This window comes from Hoplias malabaricus, chromosome 6 (genome assembly GCF_029633855.1).
Source record: "Hoplias malabaricus isolate fHopMal1 chromosome 6, fHopMal1.hap1, whole genome shotgun sequence".
Taxonomy (NCBI): domain Eukaryota; kingdom Metazoa; phylum Chordata; class Actinopteri; order Characiformes; family Erythrinidae; genus Hoplias; species Hoplias malabaricus.
Genome location: NC_089805.1, coordinates 2,708,670 through 2,732,709, shown reverse-complemented (window position 1 = coordinate 2,732,709; position 24,040 = coordinate 2,708,670). Strand labels below are relative to the sequence as shown.

The window sequence follows — 24,040 nt, the reverse complement described above, 5'->3', positions numbered from 1 at the left end:
AGAGTGGGAGAGGAGGGTTGCATTGACAATCCAACACAATGGGCAGGACTTTAAACACATTTTATAAGTGGTCAGAAACTTGTAAATAACTCATGAAAGAATAAAGTTACTTAAAAAGCACACCATTGTTTTTCTTGTGAAATTCCCAATAAGTTTGATGTGTCACATGACCTTCTTCCCATTGAAAAAACAAAAGTTGGATCCAAAATGGCTGACTTCAAAATGGACGCCATGGTCACCACCCATCTTGAAAAGTTTCTCCCCTCCCATATACTAATGTGCCACAAACAGGAAGTTAATATCACCAACCATTCCCATTTTATTAAGGTGCATCCATATAAATGGCTCACCCTGTAGTTCTTTTTTAACTATTGTAAGCTGCCAAATGGGGGGCGGCACGGTGGAGCAGCAGGTAGGTGTCGCAGTCACACAGCTCCAGGGACCTGGAGGTTGTGGGTTCAAGTCCCGCTCCGGGTGACTGTCTGTGAGGAGTGTGGTGTGTTCTCCCTGTGTCTGCATGGGTTTCCTCCTGGTGACTGTCTGTGAGGAGTGTGGTGTGTTCTCTCTGTGTCTGCATGGGTTTCCTCCGGGTGACTATCTGTGAGGAGTTGGTGTGTTCACCCTGTGTCTGTGTGAGTTTCCTCTGGGTGACTGTCTGTGAGCGGTGTGGTGTGTTCTCCCTGTGTCTGCATGGGTTTCCTCCTGGTGACTGTCTGTGAGGAGTGTGGTGTTCTCCCCATGTCCGCGTGGGTTTCCTCCGGGTGACTGTGAGGAGTGTGGTGTGTTCTCCCTGTGTCTGTGTGAGTTTCCTCCAGGTGACTGTCTGTGAGGAGTGTGGTGTGTTCTCCCCGTGTCCGCATGTGTTTCCTCCGGGTGACTGTCTGTGTGGAGTGTGGTGTGTTCTCCCTGTGTCTGCGTGGGTTTCCTCCAGGAGCTCCAGTTTCCTCCCACAGTCCAAAAACACACGTTGGTAGGTGGATTGGCGACTCAAAAGTGTCCGTAAGTGTGAGTGAATGTGTGTGTGTGTCTGAGTTGCCCTGTGAAGGACTGGCACCCCCTCCAGGGTGTATTCCCGCCTTGCGCCCAATGATTCCAGGTAGGCTCTGGACCCACCGTGACGCTGAACTGGATAAGGGTTACAGATAACGAATGAATGAATGAGCACAACTGCTGCATGAATATGAATGTAATACTGGCATATTAAACAAAGTTAAATTAACTGCAATTTAATACAAGATATATCTTGCAATACATTCAAAACACACCATCAAGTAATTCATATTTCCACTGATTTTTCTAAAGTTCTACTTGGTTATATTCACGATTGTTCACAGTGGTTGATATGGTCAACATGGACTGCCCCATTACTCCCAAGATGCCCAAATGACACAATACTCTTGACAGAATGTTCCTGGACGTAGCACAGCACTATTTTTAAGACAAACTGCATTCCACACAGCACTGCAGTCAATTCTGGAGGCCATAATCATGAACAATTTCAACAGTTAAAAAAATATTCAATGTTGCTTGATACTTCTTAGGTGTGTTTGTGTGGTTTCCCCCAATTATAGACCCCCAAATAATTAATACATCAATCCAAGTCAACCTCTTCATCTTTATTATAGAACTTTTTTTTTTCCTTTCTTTAAATAACTTTTGTCCACTGTAAAATCTCCAAAAAGGAAACACTGAAAAGGAGTGTTAAAAGTCTGTCTTAAATTAAAACAAAAGAAAACAAAAAAACAAAAACAGAAAAACCAACAGCACAAACATAAAACATACAATATCTCATTTTAGCGGTGTGTGTAAACCTCCTGGCTGCTGGGAACAGATCAGTTTTGGCCTTCACACGCTCATGTCTTAAAAATGCTCTTTAGAATCATTATTGCAGTTCAGCCAATAAAAAAGGCTACATGAGTGTATATATACTTAAAAAAAAAAAAAAAAACATATCGCAGAAACCCGCTAATGCCAGAGTACCAGCACAGTGAAAAGTACACAATAAACAAAAGCAGCCAAACGCGCGCACACACACACTATAGCAAAAAACAGTAAAGTGCACACATTAGACTCAGCCCTTCTCATTCTTGCTCACTCACACCGTGTCTTAAACAGACTATGTCCATCACACCCACATTCACATACAAAATACAACATTCAGCCCAACATAGTGGAGGTGACACAAGAAGCCTAAAAAAAAAAAAAAAAAAAAAAAAAAAAAAGAGGACAGTGGAAGGTCTATTAAACTCAACAATTCACACGTACATACATACACACACACACACAAATGACAACAAAACAGCTCTCTTCAGGAGGTGTGCTTGCATCAGTGCGTTTGTAAGTGTGTGTCCGTGTTCGAGTATCAATATGGTTAGACATACAGATTGCCCTTTGCTATATATTCATGCAAAACAAATTGCAATGCAAGCGTCACTGTCACAACACTATCGGTCAGGCGGATTAGAGAACGAGTGTGTGTGTGGAGCAAAAGATGAAATGAAGTGGAACACTGGACGAACGCCTGATGTCCAGCGAATGAGTGCAGCAGAGTTAAATCGTTTTGCCGTGAAAGGTGGCCAAGCACTCAAACCCAATATAGCTTAAAATCTGGCTAATAGAATGTCTGTAAGCCTTTCCCTACTGCTGACACTGCCTGTGTGTGTGTGTGTGTGTGTGTGTGTGTCAGAGGACAAGCATGTGCAGGCTAATATGCTTTCTCCTGTATACATGTATACTACCGTTCAAAAGTTTAGAATCACTTGACATCTTAACGTTTTATAATCGTTGCTGCGCAAAGCCTGGTCAATTTTCAGTCAAAATGGCGGTTAATAACAGATGAGCTGGTCCAACACCAGAGAAGACAAAACCCCATGATTCTGAAAACCTGGGACTGAGTGAACGGAAGAACTTTGGAGGTATGGAAAAATATCCTAGTAGATATGCAAAATTGAGAGCAAGAATTGAGAAGAGAGAGGGGGAGGAGAAAAAAAAATAAGAACAAAAAAAGTATAAACACTAAATACCGGCAAAAGCTGACATTACGTTTAGACTCTGTAAATTTCTACTTAACGCCTGTTTTGACTGGAAATTAATATCCATTACGTGGTGTCTAACCTTGCCCTGTACTGCATAACTATAACTGAAATTTAAATGTAACTTTACACCAAATAGTATTTTAAATGTTTTATTTAGAGATGGCATAGCAGTAAAGATGAGTATCAGTAGAAAATGCTTTTATACATTTATAAAATGTAGAAATGGGACTAGATCTACCTCGATTAGCATTACACAGAAATGTAACACTTAATTGTAGATGGATACAAATGCAGTAAATTTCATAAAACACAAGCATTTTAGCTCTATTTCCTTATACTCTTCCAGAGCACATTAAATATGGCATTGTATGTTTGTTTAAAATATTTTTACAGGTATGATTCTGATACCACCTAGTACCCGTTAAGTTGCCCCGGTCCGACATATTAAAAATCGTTGTATGCACGTCTGCAACCAAATTGGTTTCGTATATTTGAAAACGTTTATTCAAAATTTTGAACAACAGCAATTCTAAACTTTTAAACGCTAGCGTATATCACTGCGCCCAGAGTTTATATGAAAACAACTCACGATGTCTGTTATGAACATGTGTATACGCCTGTGTGTTTTAGATGAGTGTGTTTTTATTCCTGTCTATTAAGAAAGTGTGGGTGTGCCTCTCTGTTTAAAAGGTGTATGCTGAGTGTCTTCAATTTTGTATCCATATATTAGTGTGCACGGGTTTGTGTGTGTATGTGTGTGTGTGTGTGTGTTGAGTCCATGTACCAGTGTTTTAAGGTCAACTCTCAACATTCTATCACAATCACAGAGTGTCAGCTCCGCCTCCTAATAGGTCGCCTGGCAACAGGCCTGATGGGTTATCCTCCATCTGTGGAGAGCCCCATAGGCTGCTGCCATGATAACCAGGGGTCACACCTCCCCAGACTCCACTTCCTTGCCCTTCTGCCCCACTGCTGCTCCATTGGCTGAACAGGGCCAGGCCGGGGCCATCCATGGCAGGGTTGCCTGTTAAACCGCCCGAAACGTCCAAGCCTTGCCAACCCGCTGCAGCCTCTCCTCCTCCGCCTGCATCCCCAACTACGCCTCCCCCTCCTACTGCATTCCGCTCCCTCTCTCGCTCTCCCTCTCGCATGGCCGGCTCAGAAATCGATGACCCTTCAGGTGAACCCGCCACCCCGGAGCTCTGGGAATGTGTGAAGTAACGCGCAACTTCCTCCTCACTCACAAATTCAGCCAAGATAGTGGTGTTCCCCAGGACACACCTACGAATAAGAGAAACGTGCAGTTAACTGCTAAAGACTGGCATAATGCTAATTGGTTTACACAGTGCCAAGTTATACATTTACAAATTACATGTAAGCAACATTAGCCTCATACATGTCTTGACTGATCAGCTGGAATAAGGGGAATATGTATTTATATATGGATAAAATATATGTACAAAAATCTATAACAGTGAGGCTGAGAGTGGACAACAGATAGGAACGTTTAAAGTAAGATGGCATACATGTGCAGCGCAGTCTGGGCCTTGGCTGCCTCATGGGGGCTGGAGTAGCGAATGAGAGCACTGCCCTGAGTCAGGCCAAGGTGAAAGGTCATCAGCGGACCGTGCTGTAGGCAGATCGTTCTCAGAGTGGAGCCATCAATCTACACACACAAGAACATTTCAGAGAATGTTTAGAGAACCTATGTGAGGAAATGCAGGACTACACATTATTATAATCACTAGTCAGGTAGCAAGTATTTACATCCTTTCAAAATGTCACTGCATCGAATGAATCTTTAAAATGCACACTTAACTTTAAAGGGCAGACAACAACCTTTTTTTTCCTCTTTTCATAGACAAGCCCAGTTTCTTAATGTGACTATAGCCTGTAATGTGGGAGACAGGTTCTCTGTGTGCTTAAGGCAAGCGGGGAGCTGTGAAGCGCATGCAGGAAACTCTCCAGAGCATTAGCTGCTCCGTTCTCACACACACAGCTCCTCTGAGTGAACTCTAGAACATTTCTGGGTTGCTGTCCATGCATGAAAAGGGCTTATTAGAAAAACGGTGCGATTTGTGGTGAGTGAATATATGAGTTCCATGTGGCTTTATTGCTTTTTAATAATAATAAAAAAAGTCTTCATTCATACCTGGGGGGTGAGGTTGCTCAGTAGTAGCCAGGAACTTACAGCAGATGAACCACCACTCCATGCAGTTTCTGATGGAATAAATCAGACAGAATTAATAATTGGCAACAAGTATAACTAACTTGAGTAATCAGGTGTTAGAACAACACCTGATTCCTGCTATACTCACTTGGGCTTGTCCTGAAGGAGAGGGGTGTGGAGCGAGTTGCGAATAGTGCAGGGCACGAAAACGATATAGATATGCTTCGTGATTACTTTTTGCTTGGTGACAATGATAGGCTTTGGGTAATAGCGCTCAATAGACCTTAATTTGTATTCCAGGTTAGCACCGCCAGCTGCATATTATCAGGTGTGTATACTCATGCTATAACGGTAAATTAACAGGCGACTGCAATGAATGTGAGAACGTAAACAAGACTGTATACAGGAGGTCCTCGGGTTACGTCAGTCCCGAGTTACGATGTTTCGTGGTTACGACACATCTCCCATTTACTGTATAAAGCCTTGTTTCGACGTAAGTGGTTTTGCGTCGTAAACGTCGTAACGCGAACTTCGTGTGTGGTGTGCGCGGCGCGGTGGAAGAATACACGGTTATGCGGCTCGGGACCGAGGAGGATAGGTGTTAGGATAGGATCAGTGCTTACAGTATGTTATTTACGTACAGTATGTACGTATGTTTCGACTTACACCGAAAATCGTTATCTCATGTTATGGCACACTCTCTCTACTGTATTATTGCTTAAAAACCTTCTAGTCTGGAGTGCAGGTCCGTTTACTGAACATGTCTGTATACAAATTCAATTTCTGTCTATTGTATATGGAAAAGGTTATAGATGCCAGTCTCTTTAAATGAAGCTGTGTTGCAATTATGGACATGATATTACGACCACATATTATGATGTGAAACAACTTGTGCTAAAGCAGAAATTTCTTAATTTCAGATTTTCCCCTTAGGAATTAATAAAATGACAGATCTATTAATGTAGGTGTGAAAACCTACCTGTATTTAAAGGTGAGTCCTGGCTCCGTCCTCCTGTGCTCCACCCTCTGGGCATTCTAGGCCCCGCCCCTGACCATGGGGATGAGGACGGCTGCTTTTGATTGGTCAGACCTGGAGGGGGGCGTGGCAGGTGGGAGCTGTTTCGATTGGTCCTCCATGACTTGCTGTGTCCAATTGGCTCAGGGGGCCAGCTAGACTTGTACTCCGAGAATTTAGCTAGAAACATCAGAACAAAAATCACACTTCAATTTAGAATATCAAGAAAGAAAATATAGCAGTTCATGTCCTATGAATGTTCTAGGATGGCTTACAAACATGTTTCATTTACCAGGACTAAATAAATTAACATTTACACTGCAGCAACTAAGGAAATATAAGTAAGCTGAGTGAATACATGTCAGCTGACAGAATTTCTTGGCTTGACCTGGTCTATTGTCTTCCCAGAACACACAACATGTTCTAAAGTCATGACTTACACTCACATGTGTGTTTGCTGATGTAAGTTTAATCTGAGTGTGCCAGTCACGAGTGCTGTGGTGCAGCGTCTTTTTGGTGTTTGAAGTTTGCATCTAGTGTGCATTTGGCCATAGTGTATTTATCTTGTTTTGCAAATAAATAATTTGGTTTCAAGCACAGGAGGTGCAACACTACTTTAGACCTATTATTCATTCATTATCTGTAAGTTCTTATCCAGTTCAGGGTTGCGGTGGGTCCAGAGCCTACCTGGAATCATTGGGCGCAAGGCGGGAATACACCCTGGAGGGGGCGCCAGTCCTTCACAGGGCAACACACACACATTCACACCTACGGACACTTTTGAGTCGCCAATCCACCTACCAACGTGTGTTTTTTGGACTGTGGGAGGAAACCGGAGCACCCGGAGGAAACCCACACAGACACAGGAAGAACACACCACACTCCTCACAGACAGTCACCCGGAGGAAACCCACACAGACACAGAGAGAACACACCACACTCCTCACAGACAGTCACCCGGAGGAAACCCACACAGACACAGAGAACACACCACACTCCTCACAGACAGTCACCCGGAGGAAACCCACGCAGACACAGAGAGAACACACCACACTCCTCACAGACAGTCACCCGGAGGAATCCCACACAGACACAGAGAGAACACACCACACTCCTCACAGACAGTCACCCGGAGGAAACACACTCTGACACACCACACTCCTCAAAGAGTTCTAATTTTCTGATGTTCATCATTATAAGATTGTGCAAGTTTTTAATTTATTATACAGGTCTATTAAAATAGTGGGGGTTTGGGGAATAAAACTATAACAAATATCTATATGACAATTGTCAGCTATAATTTCATGACTGTGACATTACTGAGTTACTTATAAAACAAGTATTATTTTTATATTTTTAATCCAATTTATTTAAAAACATACATTTATATAGCTATATTTTCATTACACACACACCCTCAGGACGTTTTATTATTATCATTATTCTATTTGATGCAGGGTTACCCATGTTGTGTGTGGTGAGGGGGTTCTCTGAGGCACTGTAGGGCCAGGCACCAGGTGAAGGCAGTAAGGTGTTCAGGGAGGGGTTTGACTCTGAAAGAGAGAAGGAGAAAGAGACAGGATAGATTGTGTTAGCTTGTTAGTCTGCATCAAATGCCTCTGTACAAAATGACAAAACTACACATGTTTGGCCAAAATATACATATCCATGCTTCCTCCAAAAAATGCTTCCATACGTATCCTATTAGAGCTGTTAATGTGAGTTGGGAAGCTTTAAAGAACACTGAAAATACATTTCATTTAACTTCTATCTTTGAAAACTTCAAAACATTACGCAGTAATCAAAAACAAAGCTGTAAAGTTTGTCCAAAGAAAAATGAAAAAAGTCCTGCCCAAATTTTACAGCCAGCCTCATCTTGTGTGTCTCAAAGTAGACTTGGCTAGGTTACTATTATTTAGAAGAAGATTGCGAAGTATTGTATTCATGTTTACTTCTTATATTGCAGTAGTAATTGGTCAATATTATGGCAGTGTTTGTATGTACATGTACCTGTGTTGTCCTGCAGTAGCTGGTGATCAGTATCACTAAGAGCAGGTGATGCCAGCATGCCGCTGGGGGTTATGTATGGGTCAGGGTCAGGGTCAGGGTCCGGGCTCTGAACGCCCTTCCAAGGCACACCTGGCTGGAACTCTATCACACAAACAAAATTTCAGAACTGTAGTAACAGCTGCTTAAAACACTACCCTAATATTCTGTTTAACATCTAATTGTTTAGTACCCATTATAAAGCTAAAGCACCACTTAATGGACCTCCATGAATATTCCACATTATTGTAGTTACTGACAGATATAAGTATGAATTAAAATGAAAATAGCAGCTTAATTTGCTTTAAAACTGACAATTTTATTAAACTGACGGAAAAACCCGAGCTCTCTACGGAAATTCTTGAACGCGACCGTGACGTCACTGGTGGACAACAGCCGAACAACGCCGCGGTAAAACACCGTTATGACAGTATCTAGCTAAATAACCAACATTATTCATGACAATAGCCTAGCAATAAGCTAAACTCAAATGTAGAGGTACCGTTATTCTTGTAAATGTGATCGAAGTCGAACTCGAATTCATCCGACACTATAAACCTCCGTAATGCAGCTACGTAGCTGAGTATAATCTGAGACACCGAGTTTAGCGAGTCAAGCTAACGTTAACTAACACCCACTAAAACAGGTGAAGTGAGTGTCCTTACCCTGTTTACCTCCATGTTACAGAGGCTCTTGAACACCTTTCGTTGGTGTCCTTACATGCCCATATTGTTGGAAAAGCGCCAGTGAAATGAGCTACAGATAACGGAGTGAGCGGAGGGTCCTTTCCAAAGTGCCCGTTTAAAGTGGACAAATTTAGTCCATTTTCTGGATATTTTGGGATCTTTGGGCCATTTGTTCACAGATGTCCCACTGTACATTGAATGATTGCAGCCAAAAACAACACACCTTTTCATCATTTTGCATTAAATTAAGTGCAGCTTCTAGAGTGTTGGTCACCATCTACGTCACAGGCAAGACGCCTATTAGAGTTTCCCAACTCTAATGGGGGGGGGGTGTTACCTACGGTCTTTTAAACCTTATTCCTTGAATTAGTAAGAAATAACATGTTTTTTTTCTTTATCAACAAAAAAGTTAGGAACTCAAATTCCACTGTATTTATTTGTTTGACACTTTCATAGAACTGCTGCTTAGCCTTTAAGCAATTAAAAGGATTGCTGAAATCTTTAATACATTATTTAAACAGCATCGGGCGATGTTCTCACACACAATAGAAACATTGAAAAGATGAATATTAATACCCTTGCATGTACAGAGTCCTTCGGTTTTCTGAGTGATCTAAAATTTAGTCTCGTCAAGTCTTTTTTTTCCCCAATCAATCACAATAAGACAACACTTCTTATTGAAACTGCAGATTCAAATCAAATAAATGATTGACACAATGAACACACGAGTAGTTGATATGGTACTGACCTACTATTAAGATTTAAATGGGGTCCATTTTCTGAAACACATTTGTGTAAGGTGGGGGAGGTGGGGGGTTGTATTACCTGGTGGCCAGGTGGGGGTGCCAGGTGTAGTGCCCAGTTTACCCCCAGGAGTTCTGTGCCAATTATCAGTCAGACTCTGAGCCATGCCCAGATTCTCCAGATCATACTGAGAATATGGGGAGTCACCACGCATCTTCATATGCCCAGGCAAGAGACCTATGCATGCACACACACACACGTAAATATACTGTTGTAATTAGTGTTAAACACACACAAAATTAAACATACATACAAACACATTTAAAAAAAGTTAAATAAACTAAAAAAGTCAAATAGAAGTTACAAGTATAGTGAAAATAACGAATCCACCCTTCAATATTTCACTTTATGAACGTAACACCACTGACTTTGGGGATATATAGAATTTCACTTCAGACTAAAATGGTCCAAACAGACAACAGCAGAGCCATATAAACATTATTCCCTATGCTGATACGTGATGTAGTAAGAGGTTCCACTGCAGTTCTTTATATTTAAAATTGTTATTTGAGAATATAAACATTTTTCCTTTTTTTATTATTTAACCCAGCAACAACACTTTAAAAATGAACACTAGGTAGTATTTTTACCTTAAAATTACAGCTTCAAAATCTACGTAATGCTCCACTGCCATGTTATAGGGGTCTACCTTTTCTATTCTGGATTCAGCACTGCAGAAACGGCTCTATGGAAATTTTGGAGGAGGGTAGGAAACCGCACCTTCCTCCTTGATTTCTGGACTGTGCTGGAAACACTGACTCACCAGAGGCAGAAAACTAATTTTCTTTTAAATAATGTTGCGTCTTAACAGTAAGCTGGGGTTTTCAGGCATCAAAAATGTCCAAGAATTACAAGAATTTGTTACAACTCTACAAAGAAACTTAAAACAGAATTTCAGTGTGCATTCTTGTGTGTATTGTGGTTATGTATTAAACATTAATAACACTAATATTCTGAAGCTTTTATTTATACCATGAATATAAATTATATTTATAATTCCAAAGGAGCAGAAGACCTAAAACAAAAGTAAACTCTAAAAGCACCTGAGATGTACGCTAAAAGTAGGCAAGCTGTGTGTGTTTGGATGAATAATTAAAATTGAGTACAAAATGGTAGCTGTTACCATTCTTGTGCAGCATGGGATCTGGGGGAGAGGGGGCTAGGTGGTGCCCCGCCTCCATCATCCATTTAAAGCGAGAACCTGTTGTTTCCTTCAGACCACCGACAGACCCACCCATCACAGACTCCAGCTCTGTCCCCGAGCCAAAACCTGCTGAGACAAAGAGAGGCCGGATTAGGAACACCAGAGGTCTACTACCCAACTCAAGCCCAAAAGGGCCTTAAAACATGTCAGAATAGAAGCTAGGTTCAGGTAGACTTTTCTCAGTTCTGGCTTGGGATTGTTTTCAAACAGTTCATTTATTGGATTTCTTACAGTGTACATTAATTTTTGATTTAAAGAAGTTGCCTACTTAAGTTTGTTAACAAGCATTTTCTCTCTTGGATGCCATGATTTGTGTCGCGTGTTCATACTACATGATCTGTTGTCATTATGTCAAAATAGACAATGCAAAGAAACCTTATTTATAACCTATTATGCACAAAAAGAGGCTCTCAGTGATACGTAAAAGGGCATTGCTGAACAAAGCTGTCGTTCATAGCCTTTTACTGCCAAAAACTACCTCTTTGAACAAGAAAACACACAAACTGGAACATGTGCTTTATTGTAGGTCTATATTAATCACTAACCATTTGACCTACACTTATGAGCTCACTCATACAAAAATAAAAACATATGCATTCAACCAAAAAATCAAAAGTAGTGATATAAATTCTAGCACACAAAGTTCCAATTTCTCACACTAAACGTGACAAAATCAATTTCATGTGGACAACTGGGACAAGCAGGTAACATTTATCCACTGGTGGCAAATTTAAAGAGCAGCTTTCTTATTTTATTGAGCCTTACATTACAACCGATAACAAGTGTATAACTTGCAATACTGTGCATCTCTTCAGTGGCACAGGTGTCCACCAGCTGAATTTGGAGAAACCATGTCTTAGGTTAAGTTTAAAATATTTAAGCAAACAGAAAGTTTGTAAATTCTGCTGATAAACCTAATTTGCAATGGGAGATGAATAATTCTAAATGCTACTGTAGCTATTTTTCCTCAGTATTCTCCTCACAACCTTGGGTAAAATTACTGATCAAATATGAGTTTATACATCAAGTTTGTGTCTTTTCTAAAATGTTCTATGCTGTCTCACCAGCGAATGTGGTTGGGGGTTTTGGGTGCAGATCAGGCAAAGGGCCTCCCATCGGTGGGTGGAGAAGGGGTCCATCAGGTTTTGGGCCAGCACCTCCAAAGTGTGAAGGGGAGTGTTTAGCACCCCCTACACCCTGCTGCTGTCTCTGCTGCTGAAGGATAGCCATGATTCGGGCCAACTACAGAGAAACAGAGAATATAAAAAGTTAGAAACTGAGCTTGGAGCCATGAGTGAGCACGTACTAAAAAAGGACCCTGTTCCAGGTACCTAATACCAAATTTGAGTAATTGAAAAGCAGAGTAGAGTATCTTAGATACGATGTAATAGAAACGCTGTTACACTCCAATGACAGTCCACTTTGCATAACAATTAGCCTTCAGCTTACAACAGCCAGGTGTTTGGAACGGGCAATATTTACTCTACCTGCTGTGGGTCATGTTGCTGACGCAGGGGAGGGGGGAACTTCCTTTGTGACAAGAAATGCTGCTGCTGCTGCTGTTGCTGTTGCAGAATAAGCTGACATGCCTGAAAAACAAACATCACAGGGTGTGTTTAGAATTCATGATTCAAAAATAATAAATAAAATACATCTATAAAGTGATATACTGAGCAGTATTTACCAGCTGAAACTGCTGCATCTGTGGGTGAATACCACTGAGCATGGCTATATGCTGAGGGGAGAGCTGTGGGGGGAACATGCCTCCACTGGGGGGCGCCATCGGTTTCAGCATGGATCCCGAAACCTAGACAGAGGACACACACAAAAGATATGAATGACCACAAAGAATGTTTTTTAATATATATCCAGGAATTTAATATTTACAAACAGACAAGACACCCACATAACAATAATGACAAAGTGCAGAAGAAAATGGCTTTAAACATCTAAAAGTAATGATTATCATTCATTCTCTCAATGATTATCAATCATTATCTGTAACCGCTGATCCAGTTCAGGGTTGCGGTGGGTCCGGAGCCTAGCCAGGTTTATTAATGATTAGTAGATTTGTATTTAATGCCAGCACATAATAGATGGAGCATTGTCAAGTCACCTGAGGCGGGAGGAACTGATGAGGCACTTGTGCTCGTATCCCGGGGGAAGGATTCATGGAGTGAACACCAGGCTGCATTCCTCTTAATGGAGCAATTCCACTGCCAGCACCAAACGCACCATGACTTCCCATCTATAGAACAGGAAAAAGCTTATTTTCTACATATGAAACTATAAGAGAGTAAAAGAGGAAACACCTGAATGAACTTCACAGCAATCTTTTACAGGAAAATTAATAAATAAAAATAAAAATGGAGGACCACCAAATATACAACAGCAGTGAAAACGTGCTGGTTTACCACAACAACTGTTGTACTCCTTTCATCAAAGTACCTTATCAAAATAGGGCCCCGCCTCTCCAGGGCCCACGTCTTTGGAGCTCTGTGAGCGGAATGCCGCTCCTCTTCCTCCTTTCCTCATCTCTCCATTAAAGTCATTCATCCCTCTCCTGGGCCTGTCAGAGGCACTGCCAGCGTCTTCATCCTAAGCCAAAACATACAGTTGAACACAGACACTACATTAGCACTGAATCAAACGAGCCAAGTGGTGATTAGCTTTCATCTCACCCCGATCCCCATGTTTGAGAACTGCCTCGTTATGGGACCCGTCCAGGAATCCCCTCCATTTCCCTTCAGAGGACCCTTAAAGAAAAACACATGTCAGATAAGTCCCATTCTCCATATGTTGGGATTGTAGTGTAAAACAGAGCTGTATTCACTACTCACTGGCAGCTGTTACAGTTATAATTTTATATGTTAAAAATGTTGAACTTTAATATACTTTACGGTAGTGCATTTTATTTATTTGGTGTCTTATCATATGTTAAAATGACCACTAGTTGCATGTAAAGCCAGGCGTACACTCTGTGATTTTAGCCCTATTTTAAACCCGATATTGTCGCAGCCGACTGAATTTCTGGATCGGCAGAAATAGTATGCAGTGTGAGACGGGTAGCGACCTCAGATTAACTGCCCAAACGAGCTCTGATTGACCAGTCGGGTGATTGGATGGATTTCTGACATGTCACGATGTGAGTAGTCTTCTCAACGTCGCAACCCGTTTTCCCAAAAGGCTTTGCAGATCTACTCCGTATGTCAGTGGGTGTCAAAAAACAATGGTGCAAAAGCAATGCATTGTGTTGACTGAGTAATTGGAGGCTAGGCTAGTGGAGCTTTGGCAGCAGCATTCTTCCTTACATGATCTGTCATCAACCTCGTCCATGACAGGAATGCACATGAAAAATATGGCAGGAAATAGCCGGTGTTCTTAAGTTTAACTTTCACTGTTTTTAGTTGTGCTTTGCTGATGCTATCAACACAGCGCTCAGCTTCTATAAGCATCTCCCCCTCTCTCTCTCTCTCTCTCTCTCTCTCTACACACGTGCTGGGTGTTCCCAACCTGCAACATGTACTGTAAGCACCCACGTCGCATCAGATTAGTCCGTTCTTACAGTTTGAGCATGTAAATCACACCCATTATCCGTACAATACAAACGATTCAAAGATGCAGTGTGAGCTGTCACCAATGCACACGACTTTCAAAATTTAGGTACAGAGATCGTCCACTGAAAACTAAACATATTTTATAGAAGTTTTCCCTGAAGTGTGAACAAAAGCCAAAGACAGAAGCTGCCAGTCCAATGCGAGATCTGTACTAAGTACAAGTACCTTCCCAACAGTTCTCTTTCCACCCTGGCCTTGGCCCCATCCTCCAGCAAAAGAAGAACTCCCCTGGGACCCTCTGCTGCCCCACATGCCTGGACCACTGTCCTCCTCCTCCCAGCTGCTATGGCGTGAGTTGTTTGAGCCTTCATCACCCCAGCCATCTTGCATAGACTTTGAACCTAGAGGAATCAATCATACACAGTGTATAGCTTTACTATAAACAGTATAGCATTTATATGATTAAGGCTACACTCCTGAGCTAACTGCAGATACAGTACAAATATCATGCTGTTGCAGCTACGTTGTTTACAGTACACTCCTGTACTGTGTTGATTTTTTTTTTTTTTTTGCATAATTTCAGTCTTAAATGTCTATAGTATTTAAAATATTAGATTAAAACATATGGGGATTCTCACCAGACTTGGGTGCATTAGAGTGAGAGCTACCCCATCCTGACCCTTTCCCAGAATCGTCTGAATCTCTCCAGCCCGACGAGGCGTCAAACGTCTTCCCCCAGCTTGCTGTGCCGCTATCCACAGACTGTTCCGTAGGACCACCACGTTCCCATGCTGCAAAGTGTAAAAAATAGATGAACGACACAGAAAAGTGATCCTGCTTGCTGTTAGAGGTGCAGCAGGACTGGCCCAGAAATGTTCAGTAATCAAATGATCATTCGTTCACCAATTACACTCTAAATTCATTGAAATATAGAAGAGACTTCACCTGTGTTTTTGTCTCTGTTGGCCGGGGCAGGAGCTGGCCTAGGGGGCGGACCTCTCTGCTGTGGTGTGCCACTTTTTTCCCACATGTTGACGCTCTTGCTGTCGTAGTCGGATGGGTTGCCCCAGGCTGCCGTCCCATCGTCTATCTCCATCTTTCTGCTAATGGACTGGGGCGAGGGCTCCTCCCAGCCACTGGGTTCCACAGTTGTAGACACGTGAGGGATAGGGCCAGAGGTCCATCCTGGGCTTTGGTTCTGGGTCGGAGGCTGGGGCTAGTCAAAATAACATTGGTATTACTGTTAATGTCATAAAGCATGCCTCTACTGTGTATGTCACATCTGCAATACTGAACAGCAGCTTTAAAACACAGTCTGGTAACAACAACAACAACTAGAAAACGCTCACTGCATTAACTACAACGCTAAGTGGAAATCAGCCTGTACTGACTTTATGTACGTTTCAAATTAACCCTTACCTGAGGCCCTGAGGGTCGAGCCCTAGGGTCCTGTGGGCCTCGTGATTGTGCAGCCTGGGACTGGGATTGTTGCTGCTGATGATTTGGGATTTTCAGTGCTGTTTGGTTGTTTGGTATTTGTGCCCCACCCCAGCCTTGGTTTTGTCTTACTCCAGTGTCCACTTCTTTCCCTCCCCAGCCTCTCCGGCGTTCTTCCTCAGAACTGCCCCAGGAACCTTCATCCTGACTCCCTTGCTTAACCCCTCTTTCCACTCCCCACTCAGTGTCATCTTTCCCCCAATCCCCCCCACTCCCACTCCCACTCCCCTGCTCCCAACTACCCCTATCCCTCTGGTTTTCTCCCCACCTCCCGACTCGCTCGTCATCCACAGCCTCACCCCATCCGGTGGGCAGAGAACCCTGTTCTGGACGACTTTTCCACTCTCCATCTTTTTCAGTCCATCTCTCATCTCTTGGCTCTGCCCATCCACCCCCCTCACTCCCCCACCCATGATTTCTGCCCCCCCTCCCCTGGCTGCCATCTGAGGCCCCAGACCTTTGAGGCAGGTTAGCGCTGTTTGGGTTAGCATTAGCTTTAGCATGCTCAGTCCATCCTGACCCACTGTTTGCCTCTAGATCCCAAGCCACACTCTGCTTGATCTGTGTCTGCCCCCAGCCAGTGTTGCAAAGCACCCTGGGATCCAGATCGTTCCGGCTGAGCATACTCTGTAAGGCCACTTCAGTGTGGGTGACTCTGGAGGGGTTCGAGCTGTCTTTTTGTACTTCTTCCCTGCTTTCATGACCAGCAGAATCACACTCTGAACCCTCCCATTCCTCCACCACTCCTTTCTGATTATCCATTGCCATTGTACTGGGTGCAAGCATTTGAGAGTCTTGTAAACTACCTGCAAAACTTTCTTTTACATTCCCGCTGGCACCTCCTGCTGGCCGTGTCGTAGCTGCCTTCTTGTTTAGTTCACCTGCCTTTTCACCCCATGCTCCCTGAGATACCCCACAGATGCTGCCATCCTTACCATTACCGGCCATTCCCCAACCCTCCTGACTCTCTACAGATGCACCCCACGTGCCTCCACCATCTGTATCTGCTGCACTGCCCCACCCATCACTTTTTGAAGTTGCTGGATTTGACCCATTGGAGGCAGGAAGCTGCAATGCCTCTTTTGTCCCTGCACAATCCCCATCGTTAGCATTGTCAGCAATGTTTACTTGTTTTGGTCCTGCCTCTTGATTCAGCCTACTGTCTCCACATCCAACTCTGTCCTGGCCCTGGGTTTGCTGCTGTACACTGTCTGGATTCAAGGAAGTCAAGGCAGTATCATGAGAGGTGGTATGGATTGACTTTAAGTCAGCTGTTGTGATATCTTTGCAGTCAGGCCGATCGGCTGGGCTGCCTCCTGGATTCAAATCACTGCTAGAGGTTTGTGGTACATCCTCCAATACAGCAGGGGGCAGCCCTTCTGAACCGAAGGATCGATCTACTGCACCAGCCTGAGAAGGTGGCCCCCACATCTTGCTGCCTGCTGCATATTCACCAAGCCTCAGGTCGCTCTCCTGCATGCCCTGACCACCACCCCACGAGGCACTGCTGCTCTGGGCTATAGACTCTTCCTGCCTCCTGCCTTCTGTAATACTGGGCCACGCTTCCAGATCAGAGCCGTCCACTACTACAGCCTTATCCATTCCCTGAGAGAGGGGTGGGGCTCCTGGGCCCTGACCCCATGTGGAATTTGCATAAGTCAAAGTGGCAGAGGACAGAGAGGGGAGAGGAGAGGCAGGATCTACTTCAGGATCTGGAGGAGGAAAAACAATTATTAAACAGGATATCAAATAAACAGTCCCCCTGTATTCACTAAATATGTTCATTTATAGGCCCACCTAAGCAGTGCACTGAAGATGCATTCAAAAGCTCCGTGGTGTGAATGGGTGGTGAAGTGTCCCCTGTGGCCCCGCCCCCCAGTGTCTGGCCCCTCTTCAACAAAACTTTGGGCTCTTGCTGGTTACGGAAACGAGGGGGCACTTCACGGGGCATGAACCGCGCAGAGGCTCCGGAGGGGGGCTGTCCGTTGGCCACAGTGGTCCGCTTTGCATTGTTCCCACTCACAGGAGGCGCTGCAGGACCCCCAGGAGCAGGATAGGGGGTTGAGGCTGAAGACAAACTGGAACGTGGAGAGACAGTGCTGTGGGGGTTGGGGGACTGGGCCAGTGGAGGAGAGGTCAATTCTGACAGAAACAAAAATATAGACAACATAAAATAGGCAATTATTAAAATCACTTAAAGGAGTAGTGAAAAAACTGAGCATTACAGAATCATACACTAGCTGTCCACAGTTTATGGACATATGGTTACGCAAGGCTTCTTCCGAAATCATGGGTATTAATAGGGATATTGTCCCCACTTTGCTGCAGTAACAGCCTCTACACTTCTGGAAAGGCCATAGACTGGATGTTGGAACATCGCTCTAAGGATTTAACTGCAATCAGCCATGATCACATTATTGAGGTCAGCCACAGAGGGTTAATAATAGCTCTCTCCACGTTACAGTTTGTCCAGATGCCAGCTGAATTCACCAAAGGGGTGAGTGACTGGATATTTTAACATAAAATTGAAAAACAAAAACATAAGCATTCATATTTAGGTTTAATGGTGATTTCTAGACCAAAAGCTGGCATCCAACAAATAAGCAGCTGAAGAGAATCACTAACAGCTCTTTAACTTCTTACCTTTCAATGTCTGTTCAGATTCCTGAAAGAAGACAAATAACATATGGTCAGAGCATTTTAATATTCAATTTAACTGCAGGTGAATTCATAACTTAAAATCATCAGTGAGCACTGTTACCCAGTAAGAAATGTTAACATTTATTGTACACTCATATTTGGTACTAACACCCATTTCAGGTGATCTAATCATAAGTTGACAAATGAGGAAAATGGCCATTTATGCATGAGATTTCCATGCATCTTGAAAGTGTAGCCAGTGACAACCTATGACAGCAAAATGGGTCCTGCTCACATTTGCCTTGCCAGTCAAGTGGTGTCAGTCAATATAAAAAAATAAATTAAATAAATAAATAATAATAATAATAATGGGCAGCATGGTGGAGCAGCTGGTAGTGTCGCAGTCACACAGCTCCAGGGACCTGGAGGTTGTGGGTTTGATTCCCGCTCCGGGTGACTGTCTGTGAGGAGTGTGGTGTGTTCTCCCTGTGTCTGCGTGGGTCTCCTCCGGGTGACTGTCTGTGAGGAGTGTGGTGTGTTCTCCCTGTGTCTGCGTGGGTTTCCTCCGGGTGACTGTCTGTGAGGAGTGTGGTGTGTTCTCCCTGTGTCTGCGTGGGTTTCCTCCGGGTGCTCCGGTTTCCTCCCACAGTCCAAAAACACACGTTGGTAGGTGGATTGGCGACTCAAAAGTGTCCATAGGTGTGAGTGTATGAGTGAATGTGTGTGTGTGTGTGTGTGTTGCCCTGTGAAGGACTGGCGCCCCCTCCAGGGTGTGTCTCCCGCCTTGCCCCCAATGATTCCATGTAGGCTCTGGACCCACCGCGGCCCTGAACTGGATAAGCGCTTACAGATAATGAATGAATGAAGGAATAATAATAATTGAATGACCTTGATCACAATGACATTCTGTGACTAATCATGAATAATCTCAAGTTAATATGTTAATTTGTCCTTGTTGTTTGGAAGAGACATAAATAAATGTGTAGGGTGGTGTTTAATGTAAACTGGTCAGAGGAAACCATACTTTTTAATTTATTTTAACATTTCAGAGTAGCATTTACAATATTTGAATTGAAATCTCTTAATTTGCTGAGTAACAGTTTCAGGGAAGGAGGTAATATCAAGGCCCAATGAAGCTCTGGCACAAGCTTTAATTGAGAAATTTGCAACGTGCAGCTCACATGTCAGACAATGAAACACCTCCATATTCCTGTGTTAACAGCTTTATAAAAGATAAGTGTGTGGATACAAATCACGAGAAACCAAATGTAAAAATAAATAAAATGTGCTCAACCTCTTGCAATAGCTGTTTGTGCATGTGTGTGTGAACTGTGTTTACATTGCCTTAAACTACTACCTGTCACCATCTGTAAAACCACTGAAACAAAGCTGTGGCCACATTTGCTAGACATATTTGTATTAAAAAACATAACATGTTAAAATTCCAGATTAATCACGTGTGTTAACACATCAACACTGACAGCAATAATAAAATACTCTTGATGAAAATGTACACAGTGCTACTCTGAGGCATGCCGGACCATGTTCGCACTTGTACTTAGCGCTAATTATTACTGCATTAGCTACATGAAATGAAATGTTAATGTCGAGTAAAAACAGTTTTGTGAACCTTGTGAGAAACCTCCTGATGACTTTGTTCTTCTCTTGTATTTTTGAGGTCTTCCATGAACTACTGTTCCGTTCCCAAACACTCCTCTCTAAAACAGAACAGAATACAAGGGATGTCAATGTGTATAATGAAACACCACAGTGAATATTTTAACAATTCCATAATCAACAAATCCTCAGTGGGCTTGCAGAAGACCTATTTGAAATGAGTCATATCACAATGTAAGATCATACCAAATTAATAATAATAATAATAAAAACGTCAGCCTTGTGAACTACAGCAGGACAACGTGTAGTAGCAGGTATGCCAGTATGCACTTTAACTCTTTTGCAGGCTGATAGATAGGTAATGATGATATAAAGTAGGTAATTCAGGGCATCCAAATAAGCCCTGCCTGTCCAGCTAACTTGGACACAGAGTGAACCCTAAGCTGCTCAAGTAGTTGGATTGAGAGTTAATCCTAGCCTGATGAGCTTCTTGTTCTAATTTTCCATTCCACCTTAAATGGTGCAGCAGTTCAATTCTGCAGTATGTACGTTCTAATTAATAGAGATGAGCAATGTTGTTCATTCTTAAAACACTGATCAACTACAGATTACAAAGAGAGCATAAGGCTTGGATTACCTAAATACAGTAAAGTGTGTGACATGTTACAGTAATCCCTCGTTTGTTTGCGGGGGATGTGTTCCAAGACCACCCGCGAAAAACGAATTTCCGTGAAATAGAGGAAATATATATATATATTTTTAATGTATTTAACGAGTATTTGGACTTCTAAAACCCTCCCTGTGCTGTTAACAACCCACCCTTTGAATTAAACAGTCGTTCTATAATGTTTTTCAGCTGGAACTACATGTGAAATCCTACCAGTTTCTTTAATAGAGTCATTCCTAAGCTGTGATTTAGCGTCAGTAAATTTCACTCGGATGTGGACATGAACAATACATGTACTGTACGTAAGAAACACTTGTAAATTATATATTGTCACCTACAGGCCTAGTCTAATACATGGAAATAATAAAAAATCCCCCTTGATAGTAAATTAAGTATGTATATGTGGTATTACCACTGCATTGTGATTTGTACCTACATCACTACACCTACTGCTGAACTGAAATGGAAAAATCGAGTAAAAATGTCAAATTTAAAGATGTCCTGCAGTGAAAATCAAGTTTTTTTTGTTTTTTTTTTAAACATTAGCATGTCCGTGTGGTCTATTTTCTCATACAACATTCACAAAAAAATTAATTTTGTAACTGCAATCAGCATACAAATGACAGTCTGAAACAGGCGGATTCAGACATCCAGCGTTTCTTACATCACAAACCTAAGGAACCAATGCTGTCGACTTTTGAGCTGCAAGGGAGCAGTGGAAGGGTGCGTAGGGATAGAGATGAGACTAACTGCATATTCGAACATCCACATGCACTGAATGAAAATGGTTTAAATTTATATTAAAGCCATTATTAGTGTATCATGTTCATGGAGAAATCTTTTAAGTTGTATTTATTTATTTGTGCAAGTGAATCAATGGCCAAAGCAGGACTTCAACTAACGTATATAAATATTAAATCATGTGGATATATTACTGACAAGGCAACACAGACAACTTCGACACAACCAAGTATTTGTTTGGCAGTGACACAACTATCCTAAGAGCATTTGCTAACATGAAGCGTCAGCAAAAGGTGAAAACGAACTATATTTACGTAAATACAATATACACAAACAGGTAGCATTCGCTTTATATAGGCACAAAAATACTTAAACTTGAACGTTTACTTTATTAAGTGTAGTTCAAATTCCTCCAGGCTAGTTTTGCTAACACTTGCTAAGCTAGCTAGCGCTAATAAATAAACAGACAATTATGAAGCTGAAGTAGAATTCTTATTCGAACGTCGCGTTCCACCTTAAACGGCACAGCTGTGACCGCCTGGAAACACGGGAGCTAGACGTTAACTGCTGCCCCATTTAAGGTGGAACGGCATATTCGAAAAAGAAGCTGGCGCACTTTAGCTTCATTCCACACATTATTCGAACGATATAAATCAAACCGTATATATTAAAAACACCGCACTCACAAAAATGAAAACATTAATCTTCAGAGTTACTAGAAACGTTAATTTGAGATTTGCTTTTTATGAAGATGACGCATTTAGCTTGACTTAGCTTAGCCATCTGGCTAGTCTTTAAGTGACATGTTAAAACCGCCAAAATATATAGCTATAATCAAACTCAACTCAACCTTTTTCTCAAGTTGAGTGAGCAAATTATTTATTCTTAAGCATCTTCACTGCGTTTGAAAAACGTCGCGAACACGAGCTTCGTCGAAGCTCCGCTTGCTTATCATTAGCTGTGTTTATCTTAAGCTAATTAGTCTGTTTTTACAAGATGTGCCTTTGCGCCGCCGAGGTCTTCGGTGTATATTACGGCCGATTTGTTCAAGTCGGGTAAGCAGCATTAGCACACACGCGACATTGGTAGTTTTTGGAGCTGTTTGCGAGACATAAACACTCGACATCCAAACCAAAACAAAACTTCAGCCCTACTTCGGCTTTGGGCTTCAGACGGCGAACAGACCGGAATAAGTCAGTAATAACTACCACATTCCGTGTGTCAATACTTCAAGACTTCAGTTCACAACACACGTACAATGTTTTGCTTACGGGGAAGGATTTAAACAGCAGTGCTACTTTACCTTGGGAGTTGTTACCTACGGCATATCAGCGGCTCCGTGCAGCCACACAAGACCCCGTTAGATTTCGGTGCAAGGAAAACAACACGGTGCATCCAGGTTTGAGGCAGCAAGCTCATTAGAGAATGCGAGATATGAAAGAAAGAAAGAATAAAAACGCTCACTAAGGAAAAAACAGACGGCGGAGAATTGATCGGATTGTTTTAAAGCGCGTCTGTTAAAGCCATTTGAATTGTTATTCGGCCATTTCAGCCCGACGTCTTCCTGGCTTCGTGCAGGAAATAGCTTTGTAATGAATGACTTCAACCACAGGGGGGCGCTTAAGTGAACTAAGATTGCTGCTCATTTACTTAATGGACGGTTGGGTTCAATTTTGTTTGACGTGCCTTTCAGCCAATCACAGTCGTCTCACGCCTTCACTCCTTCAAGGGACGTAGAAATATGACACCCTCAAGTGAACATCCAGTTTTTATATACATAAACAAAACGATAACTGGATTTGGAACATCTACACTCATTGTATATTTCATCAGCTCCACTGGCCACACAGGAGCACTGTGTGATCCTGCCATTAGTACACCTGTTTCACTGCATACTTTCTTATCCCCATTTGCCCTGCTCTTCAAAGGTCAGGACCACCACAAGGCTTTAGGTGGTGGCTCATACTCAGTGATTCAGTGACACTTCCAGTGAGCATTGTAATGTAATGTGTAATTGTTTTTCATTGTACAACGTACAACGAAATGGGTCTTCCGCATTTAACCCATCTGTGACAGTGAATACACACACACACACACACTCTAGTGCATTATGGCTGTGAATACACGTCCAGAGCGGCAGAGAGCCATCCCTGGCGCCCGGGGAGCGTTTGGGGTTTCAGACATGGATGTTCTTGCTGGTCCTGGGGATCGAACAAATACATTTCAGCAGGTAGTGTCACTGTCACACAGCTCCAGGGACCTGGAGGTTGTGGGTTCGATTCCCACTCCGGGTGACTGTCTGTGAGGAGTGTGGTGTGTTCTCTCTGTGTCTGTGTGGGTTTCCTCCGGGTGACTGTCTGT

General features: G+C 42.7%; 1 protein-coding gene across 1 annotated transcript; it reads right to left on the bottom strand.

Moving 5' to 3' along the window:
* Positions 1-1,595: 1,595 nt before the first annotated feature.
* On the bottom strand, positions 1,596-23,355 carry LOC136699399 (trinucleotide repeat-containing gene 6B protein-like). The gene is made up of 22 exons (XM_066674096.1): positions 22,983-23,355; positions 20,285-20,372; positions 18,658-18,679; positions 17,812-18,156; positions 15,937-17,726; positions 15,463-15,733; positions 15,156-15,308; positions 14,743-14,918; positions 13,642-13,716; positions 13,409-13,558; positions 13,077-13,208; positions 12,645-12,767; positions 12,448-12,549; positions 12,025-12,202; positions 10,880-11,029; positions 9,778-9,933; positions 8,231-8,371; positions 7,684-7,773; positions 6,185-6,400; positions 5,188-5,255; positions 4,562-4,701; positions 1,596-4,316 (listed from the first exon to the last, which is right to left on the bottom strand). Exons 2-22 carry the CDS (start codon positions 20,339-20,341, stop codon positions 3,857-3,859), a joined length of 4,995 nt encoding a protein of 1,664 aa, XP_066530193.1. The 5' UTR covers positions 20,342-20,372; positions 22,983-23,355; the 3' UTR covers positions 1,596-3,856.
* Between the last annotated feature and the right edge of the window lie 685 nt (positions 23,356-24,040).

What these genes read in the sequence shown, in the direction of transcription:
- LOC136699399 (XM_066674096.1), bottom strand. Translation starts at nt 20,341, where the DNA reads ATGGAAGACCTCAAAAATACAAGAGAAGAACAAAGTCATCAGGAGGTT. An exon ending in CTCGACCCTCAGGGCCTCAG is followed by an intron (nt 15,734 to 15,936) that starts GTAAGGGTTAAT and finishes TATTTTGACTAG; the next exon opens with CCCCAGCCTCCGACCCAGAA. An exon ending in TCTCAAACATGGGGATCGGG is followed by an intron (nt 13,559 to 13,641) that starts GTGAGATGAAAG and finishes GTTTTGGCTTAG; the next exon opens with GATGAAGACGCTGGCAGTGC.